We start from the raw sequence: 27,026 nt of genomic DNA on the forward strand, positions 1-27,026 counted from the left end.
TTTTTTTTTTTTTTTTTTTTTTTTGGTAAAAAAAAAAAAGTGGCTCCTATGAGTTCCTTGTTCTTATATACTGTCTTCCCTTCAGTTTCTCATAACTTAATTTTAATAAGAGAAGAAATCTGATTCAACTCAATTTTCAGGCCAAGTCACAGTATCCTTTCTGATTCAGCAGCTTTCCAGTTACAGGTAATAATCAGACCCATCCGTGGAGTGAGGATTGAGGTCATTTTCGTCTGTGGTAAATGAAGACATACATGGCTGAGAGTGGAAGGGGGAGTAGACTGTTGGGGACCTAAAGGTATATGTCCATACACATTGGTATATAAGCTATTCTTTTAAAATGAAAATTACTGTGGGAACTTTACCTGAAGAAACTTAGAGTTCTATTAGGATGAAAGGCAGTATACTGTAATTAAATCTGGGTCAGCTACGTACCTAGGTAGCATGTACTACACTCTTAGTATACAGTGTATGGTATAGTTTGGATAAAACCCCCCAAAGGTACTGTGTATCAAAGGCTTGTCCTCCAGGTGGTAGAACTTTCAGGAAGTGAGACCTTGTGGGAGGTCGTTATTTTATTGGGAGTGTGCCCTCTAAGGGAATATTTGGACCAGACCCCATTCTCTCCCTGTTTTTCTCTTTTGCTTCCCAGCTGCCATTAGGTGAACTGTTTCCTCTGGTGACTTGTTCCCACATGATGTGTATCCTTTGTCAGAGGCCCCCAGAGCAGCGAGGTCACTCAAGCAGAGACTAGAACTTCTAACCAAAATAAGCCTTTTCTGAATTAACTATTTATATCAGGTATTTTGTTATAGTAACATGAAGCTGACTAATATAATGTAATATAAAACATAGCCACTTTGCACTGTGAGCAAGAAATCCCCAGAAAGGCATGGCTGATCAATACCCTGAAATATATTGGATCCAACTTCTAAATTCTTATAGATACAGTGCTTCTTCAGAGATTTTCAGTAATGAGTGCATTGAATTTTATAAATATCTTACTATTATCGTAAAAATTATTGATAGCCAGTGAAGTTAAATTTTTGCAATATTTGAAATATCATTTAGGAAAAATCCCTTTTTCACAATGAACATATCATATAAGAATACAGTACCAATAAAGATAAACTTTCCAAAGCTTCAACCTAATGGATTTAACATTCAACTTAATTGTCTAATATGATTTTCAGAATTAATTTCTAGAACGGAAAGTCACATTTTGCAGGGTATATATCTTGCTGAGTTTATGTACAACAGTTATTAAGATGAAAATACTGAGTGCCTGCACTTTCTCTGGTATAGTGTGCAAGCACTGGTTAACTTAGTGAGACCCTGTCTTAAATTAAAAAGAGGCTGGGGCTGTTGCTCAGTGGTTGAGCAGCCCTGGATCCCATTTCCAGTACTTCAAAGAGAAGAAGGAACAAGAAAAATTCTCACAGATGAGGTGATAGTAGCAAATATTTGCTCATTCCATCAATTTAACAAATGCTTGTTAAGCATTTATTATATGCCAAACACTGTTTCAGATAGAGGGGGTAAAAAAGATAAGTTCAGAAATCTCCATCTTCCCAGATTTTAGTTAAATCCAGAGATTTACAAAATATGAAATGATAAAGAATGCTAAAAAGAAAGGTAAAGCAAGGTAAATGTGGAGTCTATGGGGCAGTAGTTACAGGGTAGTTAGAGTGGATTTAAGCAGAGACTTCAAGTTAGGAAGAAATCACTGTACAAGTAGGGCTCAGAAAATACAGTCAGTGTTTTGTTTTTTATGAATAACTTAACACAAAAAAAGACACTATACCAAGAATGCTGGGATAAGTGTACTCAAAATGGATGTTGAGGGGAGAAATTTGAAGGGGATTAATGGCAATGTGTCTTTAACTACAATAAGTTATTTAAACTTTTTTTTAATCACATCTTGCTGATTAGCCATTTACTGCAGTTTCTGCTGAGTGAAAAAAACATGGTAGTATGTCCTCATCTACCAAATTCATCAAATGTGGCATGCTGCAACTTGTGGATCTCCCCCAAAGTCAAAATGGCCATGTAAGGTAAATGTTTAGGACATGGAGACAGCCACAACAGTACAATTAAAGACATTCAAGAAAGAGGACTTCAGTACTGCTTCAGAAAGTGGCAAGAATGATGGGATAAGTGTATTTGAAGTGAAAGGGGGAGCATTTTGATGGGAATTACTGACAGTGTGTCTTTTACTGTAATGATTTTTTAATTTAAACATTCACCGTATTTTGTTTGTTTTGGTACCAGGGATAGAACTCGGGTCCTTGAGCTTGCAAGGCAGGCAGTGGAACCACTGAGTTAAATCCCTGGCTCCTCACCATATGTCTTAATTACACCTTGTAGGAATCTAAGACTTTGAAGTAGAAATGCAGCGTGACTGAAGCAGAATGAGAAGAGAGTGGTAGGAGATGGCAGAGGTGAGACCTGGGGAAGGATAAGAAATGGTTAAAATCATGTAGGGCCTAATAGACTATAGTAAGAATTTGGGATTTTATGCTCAGTGAGAATGGTAGCCATTAGGGAGTTTTTAGCAGAGGAGTGACAAGGTGTGACTTAGTTTTTCAGTGGTCCCTCTGACTTCTGCTTGGAGAATAGACTAGAGTGGAGACTGAGACTGTTTAAGTAGTGCCATGGTATAGGCATGAGATGTTGATGACTTGGACTCTGGAGGTCATTGTGCAGGTGGTAATAAGCAGTCAGCTTGAGGGTAAATTTTGAAGGGAAGATTTGACAGAAATTGATGACACACTAAACTGGGCTTTGTTTTAAATGCTTAACCCTAATTATTTAATCCTCATAAAATCTTTTGAAGTAGATATATTTATCATCTCTGGTTTACACTGGAGGACACCCAGGCACAAAAAAATAGCCTACCTGCAGTCACACAGCTAGTGAATGCTGACACTGAATTTGAAACCTAAGTAATACAACTCTAGAGCCTGTATTCAGCCATGATATGATCCCTCCAGAGAGTAAGTGGAGGGAAATTCTAGACCAAGACCAGGCCTCTGTTTTCTCTGGCAAACACTGTACAAGGCCTTTTGCCTTCCACTTTCGAGGCAGTGTGTGCCAATTCCTAAGAAGTAGAATCAAAGTTCCTCTTCTTTAATCAGCTTAATGTTTGAGGTAATTCTGCATAGCTTTACCTTTTCCTCATTTTTTTTTTGGAAAACAATTTTTGAAGGACTTTTAAAGTTTCTTGGGGGGCCAGGGATTTGGCTTAGTGTTTCCGCCACCTGCCTTGCAAGCACAAGGTCCTGAGTTCAATCCTTGCTACCAAAAAAATAAATAAAGTTTCTTGGAGAAAATCATGCCTTCTGATAAACTTTCATCACAAGAAAGGCTTGGGGCAACATATACTGGTGTTGGACAGGCTACAGTGTGGGAGAGAGTAAGATAAAAGCCAAGAGTTCTTTTGTGAGTAAGTCTAACACCTTTGAAACATTATCCAACCCTCCACCCAACCCCCATGGATACAACTCTGGTTAGAGAAATGGGAGAACAGATTGGGCATTGTAGACTACCATTGTTTTCTCTGCTCAAAATGGTGTACACACACATGAAGGAGGGGAGGGAGGAAGGGAGAAGGAAGAGAGAAAAAAAAGAAAAACTTTACACATCTGAAATATTTTTATCTACTTGCAGTTGCTCAAATCTAACCAAGCAGATCAAGGTTAAGTTAAACCTCTCTCTCTCAGTCCCACAGTCCATTGAACTTTACTACTAAAATAATGGATGGGGGGCCGGGGATTAGCTCAGTGGTTCTGGTGACTGCCTCACAAGCGTAAGGACCTGAGTTCAATCCCCGGTACCAAAATAAAATAAAATAAAATAATGGATGGATGTGGCAAAATAGTTAAAGTAAGAAAGGAACAGATCCAGATGCTGTAGGAATTTGCTAGAAATTGATGTTGTACCAGGGTGCCATCAGGCAGATGTAGATCAAGAATGGGATGGAATGATACACGTAAGGCCAAAGTGGGTGGGGGATATCAGAAGTAAGATTTCTTAAGTGGCTAAGGACTTCTACACTTACGGTTTAGTTTTCTGTAGCTTTGGTTTTCTGAATACGGATATTAGACCACCATTAAATGTCAGAACCTTGGAGAGTTCCAAACTGCAGAGCCAGAGAGACTTTAAAATGTGACCATGACTATTCTCTGGCATAAAATAGGTAGGGTGAAGGCTATTATAAATGACATTGAAGCAAACCTGATGTTTGTTTTCTGTCAGAATCTCTAAGATTTAAAAAGCCTGGCACTGCTTCCTTATCAATCTGCAAGAAGATTTTGGGGAGGGTAGATATTTCAGTTCATCTGTGGAATAAGCTGAAAGTCATCATAGTTACAGGAAGTTTTATGTTAAATTCTGACGTTACAGAGGAATGAAGGGTGTTTTTTTCCTAAGGCCTCTTTCATAAGAGTATATTGGTTCTTTATGTTATTTCCTGATCTGCTAAAAAATAAATTGAAGGGCCACGGATTTAGCTCAGTGGTTCTGCCATCTGCCTCACAAGCAGAGGGATGAATCCGAGTTCGGTCCCCGGTACCAAAAAAAAAAAAAATTTGAAACCTTTGGTAAGGTTGGAAGGGTAATTTTCACTGTTGTCATCTCTTTCCCCTCAGTTTTAGGATATACTCATGGTTTTTTTTATATCAGATTAATAAATTTTGACACTTCAGTTAAATCCTTTGTTTAGAAAATATTTTTGAAATACTCTGTACTAATAATATTACATTAGGCTAATAGTAATAGCTTTGCTAATAGAAAAAGGTATAAAATGATATGAAAGTAGAATTTAGTACAGAGGAATAGTCATATGTATTTTTTGGTTTGGGGGGTTTGTTTTTTTTGTTTTGTTTTGTTTTTAGACAGAGTCTTACCCTGTAGTTGAGACTGACCTGGAACTCACTATGTAACCCCAGGCTGGTCTCAAATTCACACCCATCCTCCTGCCTTAGCCTCCTGAGTGCTGAGATTATAGGCGTGTGTCACCACACCCGGCTAGTCAGATGTATTTATACTGTATTAGTTTCAAGATTTAGTCATTATCTTTTTCTACTGTTTGAGAAAATAGAGTAAAATCTTAAATAACTAACTGATTTTCAGTGCCAAAAATGGATAAAGTTCCTGAAAGGTGTGTAATAACTACGTTATTTCCAGGATTACATTAACATTCCAATAAGATTTTGAAAATAAGAAAGTTACACTTTGTTATGGATAATAATAAGGCTTAGTGGGAAATATATAAGCTTTAAAATGATTCTGATTAATGGCTGTTATTGGTTACCTTAATAAAAATTATTTTAAAATAATGAAGTAGACCTAGTTTGTTGTCATTGTCTGAATTTGAACTAAGACAAATTTTATTGTACACCACATATATCAAAACACCACAAGGCTAACTTAAAATTTTTGGATGAACTGAATAGAAGTAGGGAATCATGTCTGAATGTGAATTTGCACTGATGAGATTATAAGTAAGAGCACTACAGAATATGACAAAATAAAAGATAACTATAAGGGAATACTGGTACAGCAATGAAGAAACAAAAAGAAGTAAGTAATAAGAAGAATATGTTGAATATAAAACATTGGGATGATACCAGTTGAAAATATTTACTAAATAGTTGGAAATTCTATTCCTTTAACAAATATTTATCAAACCCTAGACATGTCCTTTTTTTGACCCTTTGTCAGATTGAGGTTAGTACAGGTTTCTTTTCTCTCCTGTTCCCCATTTCATATAAAGTAGTACTCATATGGACTTCCTTGAGGAAGTATTTTAAGCTAGTAGGTGGGATGATTGCTTTCTTACTTCCTTTATGTCTTACAGTAATCACAAATTAGTAGTTTCCAAACTTTGAGTTTTATTTTTGTTTAAAAGAATATTATTTTTATGAATGCTCTAGAAAACATACATAAGAACAGTACATTTTAAAAATATAAAGTATAAAATTTGAATAGATGACCTGTATGTTTTGTTATATATCTCGACAAAACAGTGAAAAAAATTAGTCCTCATTGCAACACATTTCCAAGTAATGTTGCATAAGATCACTGGGAAAAGGCCAAAGTGCTGTCTTAGTAGTAATTCTTGTGATATATAAATTACATTAGATTTAAGGGAAAGAGAGAATAGATCATGATTAATTTTAAGAATGTAGCTTCAGGCTAGTTTTTAGAATATGAAAATTGTAGGTATTTTTTTCTTTATTCTGTTCAACAAACATTAAGTACCTGTCCTATCCAGTCAGAGGAATCAGGAAAGGCTTCCTTAATGAAGTGATACTTTGAGATGAGTCTTAAAGGATGAGTAGGAATTCTTGCAGCAAGTAGGGTGGAGCTATTCAGTGGGAACATCAAATGTAAGGCTGTCTATATATGGGGAGCCGCACTCAGACTGGAAAAGAGAAATCCTTCCATGTAAATACTTAAAGATAAGTTACATTTTTAACAGCTTCTATGTAGTATTCTATAGCATGCCATTCTATTGATAGTCTGTCTCCTAGTTTGGGCTATTTTAAATAAACATGCTTCTACACTTGTCCTTGTGAACTTGTGAATATAATTCTATGTTAATAAGTTTGGTTTAAGTAGTCACCGTGAACAAATATGAGTAAATACCTTAGGTCCAAGCTATGTTCAGTCACACTTTGCTATATTGTATAACTTAGAGTTTTAAATTATTTTGAGTAAATCAAAAATGTTTTCAAGTCATGTAGTAGCTTGTTAGGCCATAGTACCAACTTCGGGGTTATTGGTACAGGACTGACAAAATGTAAGGATCACTGTGGCTACTGGATCAAGAATAAGAAACAATGATGCAAGGATAAAAACTAGTTTTAAAAAACTGTTTTAATAGTTTGGGCAAGGGAAAATGGTGACTTGGACTAGAGAGCAATTGATGGACTTAAAACTGATGAGATTCTAGACAAAATGTCAAAGAGTTCACACGATTTGCTGATAGATTGGGTATGGAGAGGGAAAGGTTTCAAGATTAAGATTAAAGTAGCCTTTTATTATGTTGGGAAAACTCGGTAAAGTGCAGGATTAGAAGAGATGATCAGTTCTTTTGGAGGTAAGTTATGTTTAAGGTGCATAGTAGATCTCCATGTGGAGTTGGTGAGTTTGCAGTTGATAGAATTCTAGAGATTGGGGTATATGATATTTTATTAATGAATAATTGTCAGATAAAACAAATATATGCAAAAAAGCTTGAAAGAATTACAGTTAATTCCTTTATTATGAGTCACATACATGTTCCTTTTCACTTCCAGGCAAGTCTCATTTTTACTAGAATAGAACTAATTGAGTAAGAGTTGGAGAAAGTAAGATGAAGAAACACATTTGTATATGCTTATTTATTTCTGTCAAAATCTACCTGTATCTTAGACATGATGTCAAAAAAGTGTTATTAGTAATTCTGTATAGAGATATAACTTTATGCAATAGCTATGATGCATCAAAATTATAAAGCAAAGTTCTTTTCATTTTGACCTCTATATAACATTAGAAATGCTTTTACAGACACAAAAATCGTAATAATTTGAATTGGAAAACCTCTTGGTAAACAAGCAATTAAGTAATTAATATTTAGCTATATTCTGTCTGTGGTAAATTGCCCAATTTTTAGACTTACAGTCTTTAAACCCTGACTTTGATTTGTCTTTGAATGCATCATTTCCTTAGCCCCTCTCATCTTCTCTGATGTTGGCTACCCCTTTCTCACTGACCATAGGCTGCATATCCAAATCCTACTCCATAGTCTCAGTTCATAATGTCTCTTCTGTCTCTTATCTGTGTGTTATAGGGATGCTTGCATTTGATAAAACTTTATTCCATTCATGGCGCAAATTACAACCTAATTATGGTAGTTTAAAATGCTATGAATTCAGTCTTTGTTCATACATTTACATGATGACAGTTTGTTCAGGAATCATAAATCTACTGCATATGAATTTAAAATCCATGGTAGGGGCTGAGGATGTATCAGTGATGCTGTGCCTGCCTGGCAAGCACAAGGTCCTGAGTTTGATCCATAGTATGGGGTGGGGGATCCATGGTACCACTGACTTTTTTTTTGTTGATCCTGAGGATTGAACCCAGGGCTTTAGGACCAAGGATGTAGCTCAGTGGTGCTGTACCTGCCTGACAAGCACAAGGTCCTGAGTTTGCTTCCTGGTACTGGGGGAGAAAAAGAACCCAGGGCCTTATACATGCTAAGCATGGCACTGAGTTAATTCTATAGATTCGAAAAAATCTAATCCAAAAACCTCAACGGATCTCACTGGCTTTTTTCAACTTGTGTGCTTAGTAGACATTCTTATTTATATAAAAGCTCAATGGTCCACAAATATTTGAACAGGACACAAGGTATTCTATTTGAACTGTTGGTAATATTAGTGCATGATGGACTTTAACTATTAAATAGAGCAAGTTTAGAAATTCCCCAAGCCTTTAGAGTAGCAATTTTTAAGTGTACAATCAAATTATGAGAAATCATAATTTTTAAAGTCTTACAATAATTAGATAAATAGTAACTAATAACAAACTCACGAAAAGTGAAGTGGATTTTATTATTTATTTTTCTTCTGCAAGAAGAGAAAGGAACAAGATGGAAAGATTGATTAGAAAGGTCAGAAACTGCCGGGCGTGGTGGCACACACCTGTAATCCCAGCACTCTGGAGGCTGAGGTAGGAGGATCACTGTGAGTTTGAGACCAGCCTGGGCTACATAGTGAGTTCCAGGTCAGTCTCAACTATGTAGTGAGACCCTATCTCAAAAAAATCAAAAAGAAAATACCAAGTCAGAAACTGTTCAGGAAGCTGTAGACGACAATAATAAGGTTGTCAGAAAACTCTTCCTCTGAAATCTATAGAAACAACACTTGCCAGAGAACATCTTTCAAGTCCTAGAAATATGTCCTAACTTTGATAGGTTTGGAGCTTTGAGTAAGACACATTCTAAATCCTGTTGACTTTGCCACTATTACTTTAAACTCTATCTTTAAAAAAAATTAAAGATTAGTGAAAAAGATTCTAAACTGTATCTTACGGTGTTTTATTTCAAACTTTGTACGTCAGCAGTTCGTGGTAATGATGTGTTGGGCTTTCCTAAGAGTAATGATTAGAAACCCACGCTAATCTCTTTCCTGGTTAACCATGTGTGTGGTGCAAGACTAACCACTTAAACCACCTGGAGACATCATTTAATGTAAGAGTCAAATCTGTAAACCAAACTGCATGAAGTCATGTCCTTTTGCTGAACATGAATCTTTTAAAGACCACAAAAGAAAACCTCATTCAAGACTACACCTGTTCCTCTCATTCAGGATCTTTACTAAGTTCTTAAGATCAGCAGTTTCATAAGCATTGCCAGCTTCTCTTTCTGTTGTTAAACAAACATTTGTTACATAACTACTGGGTTCCAGGGCCTCCTAGTGTTCCCTCATTAGGTTGTATTTCTGTCCCTCTGCGTTCTCGTGTTTTGGCACACTACTGGTTGCTTTATGAAACGTCAGCTCTTGGTTTGTGACACTACTATTTGTGGAGACACAGTCCTTCCTGCCTGTGTTCCCTCAGTACTGCCCAGATTGAAGCTGTTTACCTTTTGTCTTTCCTGAGAGCCTCTAAATTTGCTTTATTATCTTCTGGCTTCTTTCATTCAGTCATTTTCTACATGGGAGTCTGTTTTTTCAGCCTCACTACTTCAGTTTCAGAACTGCCACTGCAATATAACTAACTTTTCTCCAGTTCTAAAATAAGTGCCCTAAGGATTTTTGTACCAGAAATTACAAGAGGAAAGATGAGATAAAAGCAAACCAAGGGGAAATTTGAAGTCACCTTTTTATATAAAGCTGATATCCACTGAAATATTAATATTGAATTAAATCAACCATAGAGATTATACTAATTACATATATTTAGGAACTGAGGCCTATAAAGATTAAGTGATTTGCTCAAGAGTTGAGGACAGAGCCCAGTATTTTTAACATTAGTCAGTGTTGTTTTGGAGCTTTTCTGATTACTCCCTTGACTTAAGAGTTAGTCATTAGTAACCCCTAGAGGTGTTTTATCTTCCTTCATTTCTAGAAATGAATCATAGTTCATTCTCTAGAACCTGTCTAATAATTAGCTGTCCCCATTTCCCAGCACTGAACCTGGGAACAAGCAGGAGACAGTGAGTAAACTGGCACAAAAGAAGTGATCAGGTGAGGTCTTTCTGAGAGGAAACTGTAGACTCGTCTTTTGTATATCATCTTATAAAGTGGAGCCAATAATGAATACAGTTTACATGAGTAGTTCCCAACCAAATGTTATTCTTCAAGGCCAATTGGTATTTTAAGATAGTTTTGATTTTTTTGATGCTTTAAGATGTCATTCAGATATGTAAAAATAATACAGTTGGGTGTAAGAGTTAAAATATCACAATCATACATTGTGTGGCAAAAATGTTCAGAGATTCTGTTGTACAATTATAGTGAGTTTTTTTAACTAAGCAATTTTCTTTTTCCAATATGGAGAATATACCATTCATTATTTTACTGTGATAATCTTATTTAACCACCTCCACCCCCAAATTTAGTGGTTTACATCAACAAATAGTTTTTGTCTGCAGCTTCACTTCAGGCTATGGATTGGGTTTGGATCTGTGCCATAGGTCTCATTCTGGGCATGCACTTGTCAGGTACATAGATGATAGACACACAATAGATCAAATCAAGCCATATGCATTCCGTGACTAAGACCAAAGAGGAAGGGATATATACCACTTATTCTAGTGGAAGACATTGCAAAGTCACATGACAAAGAGCATGGATAAGTAATTCTTTTATGGCAAGGGAGTAAAGAAATGAGGACAGTAATTTACTACAGAAATATTCTACCCCTGTAATATGTTTGTCACTGAATTAACTGTCCTCTTTGATTTCTTTGATGATTGTGTAGATGGTCAGAGTCCTGTTTTTTCCACTTAACCCTTTCCCTTTCAGTGTTGTCTTTCTCCCTTTTTGACAAGTAACTTCATATTGTTCCTGTTATTTATTGGTGCGATCCCAGTAAAAATATGTCATTGTCAGGCCACTGGCTAATAAACTAAGGGGCTTGATTTTTCATGAACTTGTTTGCCCAACAGCCTTGGCTTACTGTTTAGTTATCTTTATTGCAAATGCTTCATTGAAAAATTGATCCTGCATAGCACAACTTAATCCATACTGTTTGGTTCCTGTGTACATTTCTAGATGAACCAGTTTGGCATAGCTTCATTCTTTCAGCTTACCTGAAGAACTCAGTTAAAAAGTAAAAGAGGTACATATTGCCCTTTAATTTATGAGTGGATAATGACAATGTCTTAGATTGCAAGTATTTGCTAAAATGTTAATATTCTTAGAGTATGTCTATACAGAAATCAAAATGTTAAAATTAAACCTACTTCCTTCACTTGTTTTCCAAGTTTGATATTTGAATCCTAATTCCTAACAACTGCATGGTTTGGTAAATCATAGAATTTAGACTGTATTTCTTTCCTTCTTAAGAAATACTTGCATATCAAAATAGCTATCTGGATGTATTTATCTGTGTAAAGAACGTGTTAGAAGTGTGACCAGATTGCATTTATAAATATTATTATAACACTACCATAAATTGAATAAATAGCATGCAGCAGCAGTGGTTCAGTTTGGAATGACTCATTTATCAGTCCAGTCAAACTCATTACTCAGAAATAATTCACAGCAGACTTTGAGAAATGACAAAAATAGGTGGGATGAAAATACCTATTTGGGAAATTGTCTGGAATGTTTAATACCGTTGAGATGACATCATCACCATCATCTGGTAGTATTAAATACGAATATGGGCACTTTCCCATGCTATTCAGTTGACATTATTTTTTAAATTTCTCCCTGAGAAACAGTTCTGGAACAGTTAATGAAATATTATCGTTACATAAAATCAGTAAGAAAACCCAGCTATTGTTCTGAAAGTATGCTGGGAAAGTTTATAGTGTTTTAGACAGTATCTTATCTTTAAGCCAAGTGTTGGTTAATGACATCTCTTCTATGATTGTCTTAAAGTACATGTGAAAATTTTTACTGTTAACCCCTTCTTTTCGCATATGAATTGCAGTTTCCATATCAGCTATCAAACTATTCCCATAGAGGTGCCTAAACTTCTTAATGTAATATTTGGAACTACATGGCTTATAGCAAAGAATTCACATTTTCAGATTATTTTTGAGTGCTTGTAAAATCAGGTATCTCAGCTACTTAAAGCCTTTATGAGGTCTCCCAATATTCTAAAATATAGACTTCCTCTTTAGGCCTATAAACTTATAATTAGTTTGACTACTTCTTCAGATTCACTTTCTTTTTTTGGTACAGGGATCTAACTCGGGAGCTTGCTCTTGTGAGACAAGTGGCAGCGCCCCTGAGCTAAATTCTCTGCTCAAATTACAGATAAATCTTTTTTTTTATTTAAATATATACTGGGGATTGTACTCAGGACCTTGTGCTTGCAAAGCAGGTGTGGTGCCACTGTGCTAAATCCCCAGCTCCCAGATTCACTTACTTTATTTATTTATTTATTTATTTATTTATTTATTTATTTATTTATTTATTTATTTTTGGTACTGGGGATTGAACTCAGGTCCTTGCTCTTGCAAGGCAGGCCACCGAACCACTGAGCTAAATCCCCAGCCCCCCAGATTCACTTTAATCAAATGCCTTCCACTCTTCTTTGCTGTCTATGCTTTTACTTCATTGGTTGCCTTTTGTTTTCATCCCATCCTAGAGAGCTTTCTCCCCAGTTGAAATACTGTCTTCCTGGAGAAGTCTCTTATGATCACCCTACCAAGGGTGGCTCCCCAGGTAGTTTCCAGTAAATCACACTATTACCCTGTACCCTGTAGTATCATTTTTATCTCTGTCATCCTTTTTGCTACTGAACAGAAGTATCATGAGGGCAAAGTGCCAAGCACCTTGACACAAAGAAGTCATTCAAATATTTGTTGAATAAATGAATAAACAGATGACTCTTACTCTTTAAACTCAGTAGTTCAACTTTCTTCCTTAATTTGATACCACAAGAGAGAAGGCATTGTACTTTAAAATTGACCTGAAGACAGCACAGTTGAGGGCCCTATGTAGTTCTGTGCTACTATGTTCATCACTCTTAGGCAATTGATTTTATCTGACTAATTTAAGTAAAGTAAAAGATCTATACCACATATACAGAAACTGGACCAAAAATCATTATTTTTGTACATGTTTATACTTACAGGCCTTGATTTGCCCTATTAAATATTTTTAAATTGGAAGTTTTAGTTTTTTCCTAATTTATATTTTATGTGGTAACTGATAAAGTCTTGTGAAACAGTGAGGATAGTACAATAATATCGTGAACCAGAATTAATTGTTGTGTATAGGCCAAAGCCAATAGGATGAATGCAGAAACAAAACTCCCTCCAAGGATTTTTGCCATCAACTTAGAAATCATGTGCAGAGTAGTTTAAGTTATGACTCTCACCAAGAACAAAACTTGTTTATTACCAAACAGTAATTGAGGGTCTACAGCAGTGAGAATAAAGCCAGGATTCAAAATTAGGCTTGTCTGACTCTAGAACCTGTTTCAACTGTATTTTAGAATCTTCTTTCATTAAAAAAAAATATCATCTGGGGCCAGGAATTTAGTTCAGTGGTTCCACCACCTGCCTCACAAGTGCATGGTCCCAAGTTTGATCCCTGGTACCAAAAAGAAAAAAAATATCATCTGTTACTATCATCATATACTGTGTTAGAGCCTATGTATTGGCTTCTCTGTGATAGTTACAGATAATTTTAGAAAAGTCTGAATATTTGCTTTTTTTTTTCTTTTTTTCTTAATTTTAACGGTACATTTTAGGTATACAATATAATTACATTCAGCATTGGAAATTTGTACCTTTATATAATGCATCTTGCTTCTTATTTTTTTCCTCATTTCCCTGCCCCTCCTACTTACCAAGACTTTGTTTTCATTCTTTCCTTTTCTCATATTAATTCCATTCCTTTCTTTCCTTTCCCCAAGCCTTCCCACATTCCCTTCCCGTTTAGACCTTTTCTTTTTTTCTGGTACCAGGGATCCAACTTAGGACCTTTTGCTTGCTAGGCAGGCACAGTGCCGCTGAGTTAAATTCCCAACCCCAAACATTTTCTTCCAGTTCTCCTTATCTATTATGCCTTCTGATCCTTATTTACACTTTCAGATTCTCACACCTGAGGAACTATTCAGTATTTACATATCTGTCCTATTTATTTCACTTAAGAGAATGGCCTCGATGTGCATCTACTTAGCTATAAATGTCTCTAGTTTCTTTTTCTTTATGGCTGAGTAGTACTTCATTTTATTTTTAAAAAACCATGCACACATTTTCTTGAGCCATTTTCCAGTTGATGGGCAATTGGGCTGCTTCCAAGTTTTAGCTATTACAAACTGTGTGGTATATCATGGGTGCCCATATATCACTTTGGCATGTTTCTTCTAATTCTTTTAGGAAGATACCCAGCAGGGGAATGAATAGTTGGGTCAAATGGGACCTCTATTGCTAGCATTTTGAGGTATCTCCATACTGATTTCCACCATGCTTGCGCCAGTCTACATTACCAACAGTGGAGGAGTGTTTCTTTTTCCCAAAACCCCACCAGCATTTGTTATTGGTTAATTTCATGATAGCAGCCATTTTTTCTGGAGTGAGATGGAATCTCAGCATTGTTTTCATTTGCATCTGAATATCTGCTTTTAATTGTCCCTGAGTAGTCATGAAAGTCAATTGTAAATAATCTTTAATATTTTAAACTATGTAGCTAAAATTTCATTTTATTCTCAGAAGATCATAATTTGCTTCAGTACTTCCACATAGCTTGAAGAAATGATTGAGAGACTACCACATGCAAACAGTGTAATGTAGGGAAATTGCTGAAAGCACAATTAAATTGCCAGAACACACCACAAGCAACAATTTCCTTAATTTTTGTCAAACACACAATTTAAAATGATTATGTGCTCACAGAAACAAATAACGTGAAGTGCTTCATAATCTGTAACTTCATATAAATGTGTCTCAAGGTTAAAAGTTTAATTTTCTAAATTCTATTATAATGCAAAATATAGTTAAGGTAACCCAGCTTCTTCTAATATGGTACAGATCAGACACCTAATTCATCTTCTATCCGTGTTCACATGTTAGATGGTACATATATTAGTGTGCTAAACACTTTTTTCGGATTTTTATTTTAGACTCTCCTTTCTTAGTTATGTTTTATCTGGGACTGCCTAATTGAAAACCAGCACAAGCTAAACTGACAAAGACTAGAGTTCTAAACTACAGTAACTTGTATTTCACATAGTGTATTTATACTGATGAAAGGGAAAAAATAGAGATCTAGATGTGAAATATGAAAACAGTAGATCTACAAAATATTTTAAAGAGCACAAATGAGCCAGTTTGTGTACTTGTTGGAGCCTCAGGGATTATATTCCTGAAAATACTTTGTTTCTCTTCAAATTTAGTGTTTACAAGCACAAGGTCCTGAGTTAGATCCCCAGTACCCCCCCAAAAATTTAGTGTTTACAAATGTGAAATCTTCACAAATTTGTCGGTTAGTAGCCTATGACCAGGATTTAATTATCTGAGTGTTTCAAAAGACATTTTAGGATAAAATACTAAGTGGGCCAGGGATTTAGCTCAGTAGTTCTGCGGCCTGCTTCATAAGCACAAGGTCCCGAGTTCAGTCTTCAGTACCACAAAAAAAAAAGTGTAATATTAAATTGGCATCAGCCTATTTACTGTACAATTACAAACTGATGAAATTATAAATTAAATCCTTTTAATATAACATTGAATATTTTAAAAGTTATTGATCTTTTGGACTAATAATCTCTGACTAAAGATTATGAGGCTTGACAGTGGTTGTGCAAAGTTTTCAACAACCCTTAGACTTAAGAGAACTCATCTGGCTTGGTTTTCCTACTTCTTTGATAAGATGCTGGGAAGGTTGTCCTTCCCTAGGAGACAGAGGCAACAGGTGCCACTAAATAGTGATGAGGATGAGAATGACTATGCTATGACTTATCTGTAAGAATAGGATGAATGCATTGATCTTTAAAACAAAAATTCAGCTATACTTAATTTAGAGGTTGGCAGGAGATGACTCTTGAATTTTCAAGGTTAAGTAACTAAGATGATAGTTATAGTGCCCTCAGAAGTAGTAATAAAATTTTTAAAAAGATAAACTGTGATAACATTGCTTTGGCAGAAAGAAAATTTATATAGATAGACAATTAAATATTGAAAGGTCAAACATTCTTAGCAAACCTGGAGATTTTTATGGAAATTCTAAGTAACAAACAAAATTCCCCAGAGCAGAGTTTCTTATATTGGCATTAAATATAAGATTCAATAGCTCCCATTAAAATTGCATGCAACTTCTGTATGCATTTGTGTGTATGTTTAATTTTCATTAGATTCTCTAAGCTCTGTAAACAGAAGCTCCTACACCAAAATGTTCTCTCCCCTGGAGTGACTAAAGGCATACCTGAGACAGACACTAAATGAGAAGATTTCAGAAAAGAACTAACATTGTCCAGCTTAGCAGATCAGACATCCATAAAAAGGTGATAGTTTAGTTCTGTGAGAGAGGCAGTATAGAAAAAGGAAGGCAAAGTCCTAGACTAGACTCTGGTAGTTTCAGGTAGTTAAAAGAAAAACAAGAGCAAGTTTTCAGGTAATGAAAGAGATGGAGGAAAGCTACATAAACAGAATAAACAAGGAGAGTTGTTTTGAAGACCAGGTTAGCATTAAATGTAATTGAAAGGTTACAAAAAAATGAGAACTGAGAAAGGATAATGGCTTTAGCCTGAGGAAGTTGTTGGTGACTTGAAAGCACTTTCAAATGGAGTGTGAAATATAGAAACAATATAAAGGGGTTAATGGGTACAAAAGAAAGGAAGGGAAGATAGCCTGAGTCAGGTCCCAATAACATAATCGCAACAACTAAAGTGATAATCCTAATTGAAGTATAGTTAACATTTTAGAGCAGTTTTATATGTCAAATAGTAGGCCAAGATTTTACCTTTATTCATTGGATTTCTTTTAATCTTCATATAACTTTGTGAAGTAGATTCTCCACTTTTGGATTAGCAAATGGAGGATTTGGAAAGTTTTGTAATTTGCTCAAGGTCATATAGTTAGCAATTCTGGCAGAATTAGGCAGGTTGACTCCCGAGCCTTCATTCTTAGCATCATTCTATTATATCTAAAATATATTGAATATCACCATTCTATTAAATACCAAAAATGTCTGAAAGATTTATGTGTTCTGCCATGAAATTTTAGAAGAGAAAGAATAAATGTTTTTTTAAGAAGTGGGGAAGATTGGAGGTATAACTCTGTGGTATCGTGCTTACCTAGCATGGACAAGACCCTGGATTCATATCAACACAGCAAAAAATAAAAGAAAACAGAAATGAGGTGGGGAAAATACAGTTATAGACTTATTTTCTCATACTGTAAGACAAAACCAAGTTATTTATGTTAAGAACCAGTTTCTATTTTTTGTTTGTTTGTTTTTTTGGTACCAGGGATCCAACCCAGGACCTTGTGGTTGTGAGGCAGACGTGGCACCACTGAGCTAAATCCCTGGCCCCAAGAACCAAGATTTTTAATGTAAAAGAAAGAGAAAAAAAAATCAAAGAAGTAAAATACCTAGAATGTTAAATTTGAAATGGAAATAAGCATCTGAATCAGTGAATTTAATAAATCGTATGAGGGAAATTAAGCTTAAATAGTACATGATTTCCCTCATATGATTAGCTAAAAATATAAAGAGCACAATAAAAAATAGATAATGGGAAAGGGATCAAGAGATGGAGAAGGGGATGAAAAGGAATAAAAATGTGTTATGTACAAGTACCAACTCCTTACAAGGAATGTAAACATTATGTACTGCTAACATGTGCTAAGATAGATAGATGGCATTTATCTTCTAGCTTTGCTCTATAAAACTTAGAAACAGGGCTGACCTAGCAGTAATAAGCATTTTAAGCACTCATATACCATGTACCAGGGCAAAGAAACCAGCTTCTTAGAGAAATGACTGAATCTAGGTTTGAGGCGAGAAATATTCAAGATAAGCATAGAACATTTATATTATACAAGAAAACCCAAAGCTATGAATATTCCTGTGGTCATGTTAAAATCAAAAATCAAAAACAAATTAGTTGTATCTCAGTGGTAGCATAAACCCCTGGGTTTAATCCTCAGCACTGCAAAAACAAAAAATTTTAAAAACATCATGAAAGGTTTTTTACTGGCCAAAGATGGGAAAATCTGAATGTCAAAAGAGTAATGGCTACAGTTGATTGAAACAAATTGAATATATAAAAATGTAGGCCTTTGTTATAATAATTGTAAAATTGTGAAAGAAAAAAAATGGTAAATAATAAACACAATCTTAATAGTCATCATTGGAAGCAGTGGGCCAAATCTTTACTTTCAAAGTTTGTGTTTATTGAGGAGGAATTTAGAATTCATCAGTCCTAACCCATTAGGTTGTATTTCAAAATAACTAACCCTAGTTGACAAGAGAAAATTCTCTGCAAAATTTTATTTAACAGTTACAGCAGAAATCGAAACAAAATTTGAAAAGTACAGTTTGTGATCCTTCATGAAATTGTTGATACATGTAAGGACCACCAGTGGGTACTAAAACTGTAGTTCTCAAAGTGTGGTCCTTATACATTACCTGAATACTTCTTTAAAAAGTACAACTTCTGGAGCCTTCAGCACCTTTTTTATCAGAACAGTCTACAGCTAAGAAACCCTCTGAGAGTTCAGTATACCTACAGGGGAGTCTGAGAATCATGGTATTAGAAGATGAGAAGACTTCATTGAATGATCAGGCTCTCATTCCCAGAACTCCCTAAGCAATCTAATTACTCCTAAAAGCAGGAGACCCAAATGTTATATTCTTCCTAATAAATGCAGCCACGGCATGTTCTTGCCCCCCCCATAAACCTATAAATATGTTATTTGAATTCCAATTTATAGGAGATACGAGCACTTAAAGAGAAAATAAAACTATATCATGAGGAAGCAAAGGACAAATCTAGAGCATGAGACAGCCGACCTAGTGTTTTTAATCAGTGGCTTGGGAGAAGGGGAAGTAGGGAACAGAGAAACTATTTCAGAATAAAAGGATTCCAAAGACAAGATAAGCAAATACAGAATACACATCCTGTTTGGATCCTGATTCAAATAAACCAACTAGAGAGATCTCAATTTAGACTATGTACTAAATGGTATTAAAGAATTATTAATTTGGTGAGGGATGATGATATATTTATAGTTATGTAAGAAAATGACTTATTTAGAGATATATACAAAAGAATTTGGGATAAATAAAATGATGTTGAGATTTGCTTTATGTTACTACAGAAAAAAAAAAGATAAATTTAAGCAAGTAAGTATGGCAAAATGTTGATAACTTCAGGCCATGCATGGTAGTGAACATCTGTAATCCCAGCTACCTGAGAGGCTGAAGCAGGAGGTCAAAAATTCAAGCCCAGCCAGAGCAAAGCCCTGTCTGACAATAAAAAGTAAAACAGAGCTGGACTTGTAGCTCAATGCAAAGGCCCTGAGTACTCCCTCTCAAAAAAAGTTGAATGCTTTAGAATCTGGAGGATTTATACTGTTTTCTCTACCATTATGTAGTCTTAAAACTGATAATAAAAAGTTAGAATATTTATAAAGATATCTACAAAATACTTTTATTCTTATATTAACCTTTATGACAATATATTATTGTTTGTTTGCTTGTCTACATTAGTATTTCTCAGAATATTAATGTCACGTTTAAATTGTCCAATCTGTTGCAGATCATGATTTTTTTTTTAAATACAGTAAAAATCAGTTTCAAAAAAAGCAAAATGGTGTGGGAGCATACAAATATAACCATAAAAGATTTTGTTATTAAAGTCAACAAGTATAAATTACAGTTCACTTAACAGACCCAATGCAAGCAAATATAGAAAAAAAAATTTTTTAAATATTCATTCAAAATCAAATAGTAATCAATTACTGTAGTCTTGCTGTTATGCTTTTGTTTGTTCTTTAGTCATACTTAAAATTTTGAATAGTAACGTGGGTGTGCTTTTTGCACGTTAACTTGAAGACACTGTGATGTGTTAACTTCAGTCGGGTTGATAATAGTATTCCTTACAGGGGTTATAGGTACCTAAACTGGTTTTACTTATAGCCACTGGTTTCTGCTTTAATTATTTGTGTTATTCAAGGGTTGTTAGAAAATTCAGTGATGAAATTTTGCAGAAATGGAAAGTTAGTGGATACTCTGAAATACTTGCTAAAATTTTCATATAAAGAATAAAAAGAGGACCGGGGATTTGGTTTAGTGGTTCCTCCACCTGCCTTGCAAGAGCAAGGTCCAGAGTTCAATCCCCGGTACCAAAAAACAAAAATAAAATAAAAAGACTGCCTCTTTAAATACATTATCTCTTAATTTGTGGAATTTGTTATTTTTCTCATGCTCTGTGTTATATATTCATTCATATATGATGACTTTGGTTTTTCATGTTATTTTAGGTTAATCTATGATATACCTTTGTTTTTTGGATTTGGTTTTGATTGTTTTGTTTTGGTTTTTGAGATAGAGTCTCACTGTGTAGCCCAGGCTGGCCTCAAACTTGCAGCAATCCTCCTACCTCAGCCTCCCAAGTGCAGAGATTACAGGTGTGAGCCACCATGCCTGGCTTGCCTTTGTTTTATAGACATTACCTTTCCTGATGAGTGTTTCAAAGTTCTTCTTTTCTCTTTCCTAAGGAAATCTTAGTTTGGACTAGAGTTTCAAAAAACAATCAATATAGATTCCATTGTGCTCTTTTGGTTCCTTTTTATGTCAGTAGTCTGAGGTCTTTTTCCATATATATTAACTTGTACTTGCTTACATTGCATCGGTTAAGTTTCTCTGTGTTGCTGAAATCTCACAAATCTTTCTCACTAACTTATATTAATTCAGTTTTTTCAATAGAAAGAAACAAATCAAAGATAGTCCCTCACAGAGATCATGCTGCATTCCCCTCAGTAGGTTCCAGGGACCAACCCCTTCTAGTGGATCTCCCAGCTTATCCAGTATAGAAGTGAACTGGTTTTCTCTTATACATACACGAAATACTATCCACTTGACATTTATTAAGGATAGTCTCTCTAATGGCAGGTTAGACAATTTTAATAAGCATTTTACATATTTTTAAATGATTTAAATCATTTAAATGATTCTTCAGAATTGTGGGTGGCTATATACAGGCTCTGAAAGGCAAAAATGAGCTGATCATCTCAGTTTCTTTAGTGTAGCAGATGTAGAAGAGTAGACAAAATGTCCAATTACACTTAAAGACTAGAATATGCTAGAACAGTTACAGCCTAGTCATTTGTTGTGGCATACCTCATGTTTTTATGTTGGTGGGAAAGTTCATGATACCACGCATCAGCTAAGTATTAAGTACCTACAATGTTTGTTGTAGGGCTAATCATTGCAGAGTAGAGAGAATAACATGGTTCTTATTCTCAGAAAACTTAAGGATGCCCTTTACTGTTCAAAATACAACACGTGTGCAAACATTGGTATATTTACAATGAGGATAATTAAACTGATACAGTATATTTGTGACAACTATAAATAAATTATATCTACTTGAAGAAGTGAGGGATTTTTTAAAAGGCAGAATGTCACAGGAGCAGGGTTTCAAAATGATAATTAGGGACCGGGGGTTTACCTCAGTGCTGCTGCCTGACTCACAACCACAAGGTCCCAAGTTCTATCCCCGGTAACCCCCCCAAAAAAGGATGATTAGACTTTCCACAAGATTCTAGCAGAGATACTTTAGATTATACAAAAGTTTAGTCAGAGATTCTGGTCCCAAGTCAACTAATTTATTTATCAAGTTTCAGATTCAGCTAGATTACTTAATCCTCTGGTCTTCTGTTTTCTCATATGTAATATCAAAATTAAAGTAATAGTTATCATAGACGTTTGGGAGAAGATTAAATGAGATGTTGCAGTATGAACATGCTCTGTGTGTTAGCTTTTTGTCACTATGACAAAATAATTAAGAATAAAAGATTAAAGAAGGAAAGTTTATTTTGGCTTATAATTTCAGAGGTTTCAGTCCATGGTCAGCTGACTCCATTGCTTTTAGGTCTGTGGTGAGGCAGAGAGATCTTGGCAGGAGGCTTCATGGAATAAAGCTGCTCACCCTAAGGTAGACAGGAAGCAGACAGAGGAAAGGACCACAGGCAGAATGTACCCTTCAAAGGCACCGGTGACCTGCTTCCTCCAACCAGTCCCACCTCCTAGAAGTTGTGCTGCTTCCCAGGAGCTCCACAGCTGGCAACCAAACCTCTAGCACCTTGGTCTTTTGGGGACATTGAACTTTGTGAACTATTAAAGTCTTAAGTATTAGTAAATTCTATAGCAAGAATTGAAAAGGGTGTGGGCCACAGGCATGGAATTTCAAAACCAGTGAACTACATACTTTAGAGCAGAAAAATGTGTGGTGACTAAATATTGATTTACCCATATAATTCCTTATTGAGGAAAGTTATCCTAAGTCTTTTTCTTTTTCCCCTTTTAGATGGTCTTGTTTTATAGCTCAGGCTGGCCTTGAACTCGTGATAATCCTCACAGCTTCCTAAATAAGTCTTTTAAGATGTATATTGATCTCTCTCTCCTTAAAACATTAATTTCAGAACACTTAGAGCTTCCAGTAAAAATTGAATGAGTTATAATATTTAGTTACATTGAATTCATATACATAGTATATGTATAATATTCAAGTAAACTACTTTCATAGAGACCATATTACACAAAGATAGCTATGTATTTGTATCTTATGAAATATATTTATCTTACACTCACGATTTATAGTCATTTGTTGTGGCTATTGGAACAGTGTTGGTCTGGAGAACAAATCCATGCTTTTAGGTAGATCAGAATTATTCCTTCAAAAAGAGTAGTGTGTGCATTATGTAAGCTACTTGCATATTACTCTCATGTTACTAGTGCTTTGTGTAGTAAGTGTAGGAACACTATTTAAGACTGGATGTCTCTAGCCAGTATGGTGGTGTGCTGCATGCATGAAATCCCAACACTCAGGAAGCTAAGCCAGGAGAATCACCTCAATTTTGAGACTAGACTGGCCTACATAGTGAGTTCAAGACCAGTCTGAACTACAGAGCAAGGCCCTGTCTCAAAAAACAAAATAAAGCAAAAAGACTAGTGTTCCTTGTCTGATGAGATGCCAAGGAATTCTTTCATGTTCTTTGCCTTACGTAAATTTTATTTTTTAAATATGGTTAGGAGAAATACTCAAAATTTTTAACCAAAATATAGGTGGTTCATCATTGTAATCCAGCTACTTGAGAGGCTAAGTTTGAGCCCAGTCTTGGCAACTAAATAGTAAAATGAAAAATAGAATAAAATAGGGCCAGGGATTTAGCTCAGTGGCACCATACTTACTTAGCAAGCACAAGGTCCTAAATTAAATCCCTGGTACCTAGGGGGAGGGTATAATAAAAAAAGGTTGGGATATAGGTCATTGGTAGACTGTGCTTGCCTTACATGTGGTCCTGAGCTCAGTCCCCAGTACTGGGGGAAAAAATAAATAAATACAAGAAGAGTCTAACACAAACCCCACCCAACTCCCCACTAGGGAGTGAAACCAGAGCCCTCACATTGAACTGTTTCCCTGGCATTTGGTTTTGGTGGTGGGGGTAGTGGGTTTTGTTTGTGTGGCACTGTGGGTTGAACCCAGGGCCTTCACACTGAGCAGTGCCCCTGCCCATTTTTATTTCCTTTATTTTGAGACAGTGTCTCAGTAAGTTACCCAGGCTGGGCTTGAACTTGAGATCTTTGTACCTCAGCCTCTTGAGTAGCTGGGGTTTCAGGTGTGTACTGACATACCCAGCTTGAAAATCATCCTGAATGAGGTATGATTTTGTGCCACTTTATGTTATCTGATGTTGAGTTCTTACTATTTATCTGGATTCCAGTAAGATATGGTTGGACTTTTACTTTTCCTAAGGCAAGAAACTTAGAAAACTGCATATCATTTGAATATTAGTTGTTCTTTTGAAAAAATTGATTGAGACAAAAGAAGAAAAGAAAAATCATGAAGACTGATACAAGAGCCTTTTTATTTTGGTGAATAATTCTAAATTTTCTCTTCTTTTATAGACTACCTTGCTAACCATGGCCGGTTAAATGAGTCTGAAGCTAGGAGAAAATTCTGGCAAATCCTTTCTGCTGTTGATTATTGTCATGGTAGGAAAGTTGTGCATCGTGACCTCAAGGCTGAAAATCTTCTACTGGATAACAACATGAATATCAAAATAGCAGGTAAATGGGGTGGGTCTGAAATGAGCAGATGTGAACCTTTGCCTTAGGTATGTGGAGTCAGCCCTGCAGATTTAGGAGCATTTCTATCTAATGACATCAGGTTTTCTCAAAGTATACTTTATCTGTCTCCTTAGTCTTATGTGTAATTATAAGTGGGGCAATAAATTCGTTATTAATAGACACAGCCAGGCTATAGCTGGGATCAATTTATGTTCAGGTCCCTTGGGCTCTGTTGGAGGAGGTACCTGTGTCTTGAGTGTGAGAGTGATGTCAGGACTGAGAAGAGTGCAAGGTGCTGGCCATCTAATCTCTCTCCTTGTTATGACTGATGACTGCAGTGCAGTTACAAAGCAAAAAGACAGAGTGATGGGAGTAGAAAAATAACCTTGCCTTGCCTTTCCTTGCTTTGATGTAATAGTTTTCATTTCTAGTATAGATAGAGATGAAGAATAACTAAGTTTCTTTACTTACCTAGTTAAAACTCTTCATTCAGTAAGTATGTTATATGTCAGGTATTGTACCATGCTAAGTGCAATATGAAATGTGGAAATCATTTCATAGTGCATATGTGTATCAAATCATCATTTGTACACCTTAAGTATATACAGTGTTTATTTTCCAGTTACACCTTAATAAAATTTAATGAAATTCTTTAATTACCGTAATAAAAGTATGTACAAAACTGAGGATGCAGCTCTATACAAAACAGTATGAGACTTGCTATCATAAAGGTCTGTACAAAACTGAGGTTTAGCTTAGTGGTACAGCACTGGCCTAGCATGAGCAAGGCCCTGGATTTGATCCCCTAGCACCACAAAAAAATGGAGAGGATATAAACTATAGGAGCAACATAGGTGAGGAAACATCAGTCTGCCTGAAGAGTCAGGGACCTGTCACAAAAGAGGAACTATTTCAGTGGAGGCTTTTGCCAGGAATTAAAATAGAAGCAGGATGTTGCAAACAGGTAGATGGAGATTGGAATGGTGGGTACTGTAGCTCAGTATTGGGGAGAGATACAAAATCTGTAGGCTTGGGGGAGTGATAGAAAAGGAACAGGTAGGTAAAGACCAGAATAGGAAAGGTCTTAAAGGCCATGTAAAAGATTTACACTTCATTCTGTAGGTACTGAAAAGCTAACCTATTGAAATTCCAGGTTGTGTATACGGGTAAAGTGGAATTGGGATAACATGATTAATTTTGCATGTTAGCAGTATGTCCCTGGCAGTAAAGCTCAGATGGCTGGGAGCTGTGAGTAGGACTGAAGACAGGAAGATTTATGAAGAATCCAGTGCGGCAGAGTACATGGCAATCTGAACAGAGAAGCAATAGTAGAAGTTGAAAGTGTGGAAGATTTATTTTGGATTGGGTTTGAGGAAGATAGGGCATGGATTAAAAGCTTAGCATAGTTACAAGTGGTGGTGTTTTGTCCTAGTATTGAGAAGAGGAAGGAGACATGCACATGTGAGGAGCTGGCCAAGAAAGTATTGGTTCACTAGCTAGTTTAGATATTCCTTGGACTCAGTAAGTTTAAGAAGAAAGCAGCCTGCTCAGGATTGCTGTATTGTGGTATAAACTGTAAATGAAAGCCTTTGATTTGTGCAATGAACTGATTTGTTTCTCTGCCCTTTTGCATAAGTTTTTGTCTTTGGTATTTAGGGTAAGATAGATAATTTTTATTCATTTTATTTTAAATGCCAGTTGTATATATTTTAGGACACGTAATAGATTTTCTGTTTATAGGATTTTTTTTCTTTTTCCAAATGAACTTATCTGAATAAAGCCAAGTATTTTAAGTTCATTTGTTTATTTTAAAATATAGACATAAAAATTTGTATTAGTTTGTCATATTTTGTTGTGGAAACAACACAGGACCAAGGATTTTAGCTCAGTGGCGCCGTGCCTGCCTTGCAAGTGCAAGGTCATGTGTTTGATCCCCGGTACCAAAAGAAACACCACAATAATAGAATGTTCCCATAGTTTGTGTAATTTTAAACAGACTTCTTTATTAGTACATATTTGCAGTACATAATGATTGCATTCATTGTGGGAAATTGGTACATGTGGTATAACACATCTCAATTCTTTTTCTTCTTCCCTTCCACCACTTTTTTTCTTTCTTACCAGTATCAGGTTTTATTTACTTATTTTATAAGTCTTTATCAAATTAATTAGCATAGGGCTGGGGATTTAGCTCAGTGGTTCTGGTGCCTGCCTCACCAAGTACAAGGGCCTGAGTTTGATCCCTGGTAACAAAAAAAAAAAATTAATTACCATAAACACAGATTAACAGCCAGACTGACAGACCTAAAAACATAAAAAAAAAATTGTACTAAATCAAGTTACACTTTTATTTTATGTATGTATTTTTGGTACAAGGGATCGAACTCAGGACCTTGCCACTTACAAGGCAGGTGTGGTATCACTGAGCTAAATCCCCGGCCCAAATTACACTGGCCATGCTGGATTACTGGATTACAATAACTCTTTACTTTTTTTTTTTTTTTTTTTTTTTTTTTTTTTTTTTTTTTTTTTTTTTATGGGGGTTTTACCTCG

At 35.6% G+C, this 27,026-nt stretch overlaps 1 protein-coding gene and 1 pseudogene across 3 annotated transcripts in view; one reads left to right on the forward strand and one right to left on the reverse strand.

Annotated features, from left to right (window-relative positions):
* Positions 1 to 227, reverse strand: part of LOC104852892 — a 1,115-nt pseudogene extending 888 nt beyond the window's left edge.
* The window catches only part of Sik2 (salt inducible kinase 2), a 121,587-nt gene that overhangs the window by 54,465 nt on the left and 40,096 nt on the right, over positions 1 to 27,026 (forward strand). For all 3 annotated transcript variants that reach the window (XM_033764320.1, XM_010610676.2, XM_033764319.1), the window contains exon 4: positions 24,312 to 24,473. In XM_033764320.1, coding sequence (XP_033620211.1) covers positions 24,312 to 24,473 — 162 coding nt within the window. The remainder of the gene's footprint in view (positions 1 to 24,311; positions 24,474 to 27,026) is intronic.

The sequence above is a fragment of the Fukomys damarensis genome, unplaced genomic scaffold, assembly GCF_012274545.1.
Source record: "Fukomys damarensis isolate Sample0158 unplaced genomic scaffold, DMR_v1.0_HiC HiC_scaffold_16, whole genome shotgun sequence".
Taxonomy (NCBI): Eukaryota; Metazoa; Chordata; class Mammalia; order Rodentia; family Bathyergidae; genus Fukomys; species Fukomys damarensis.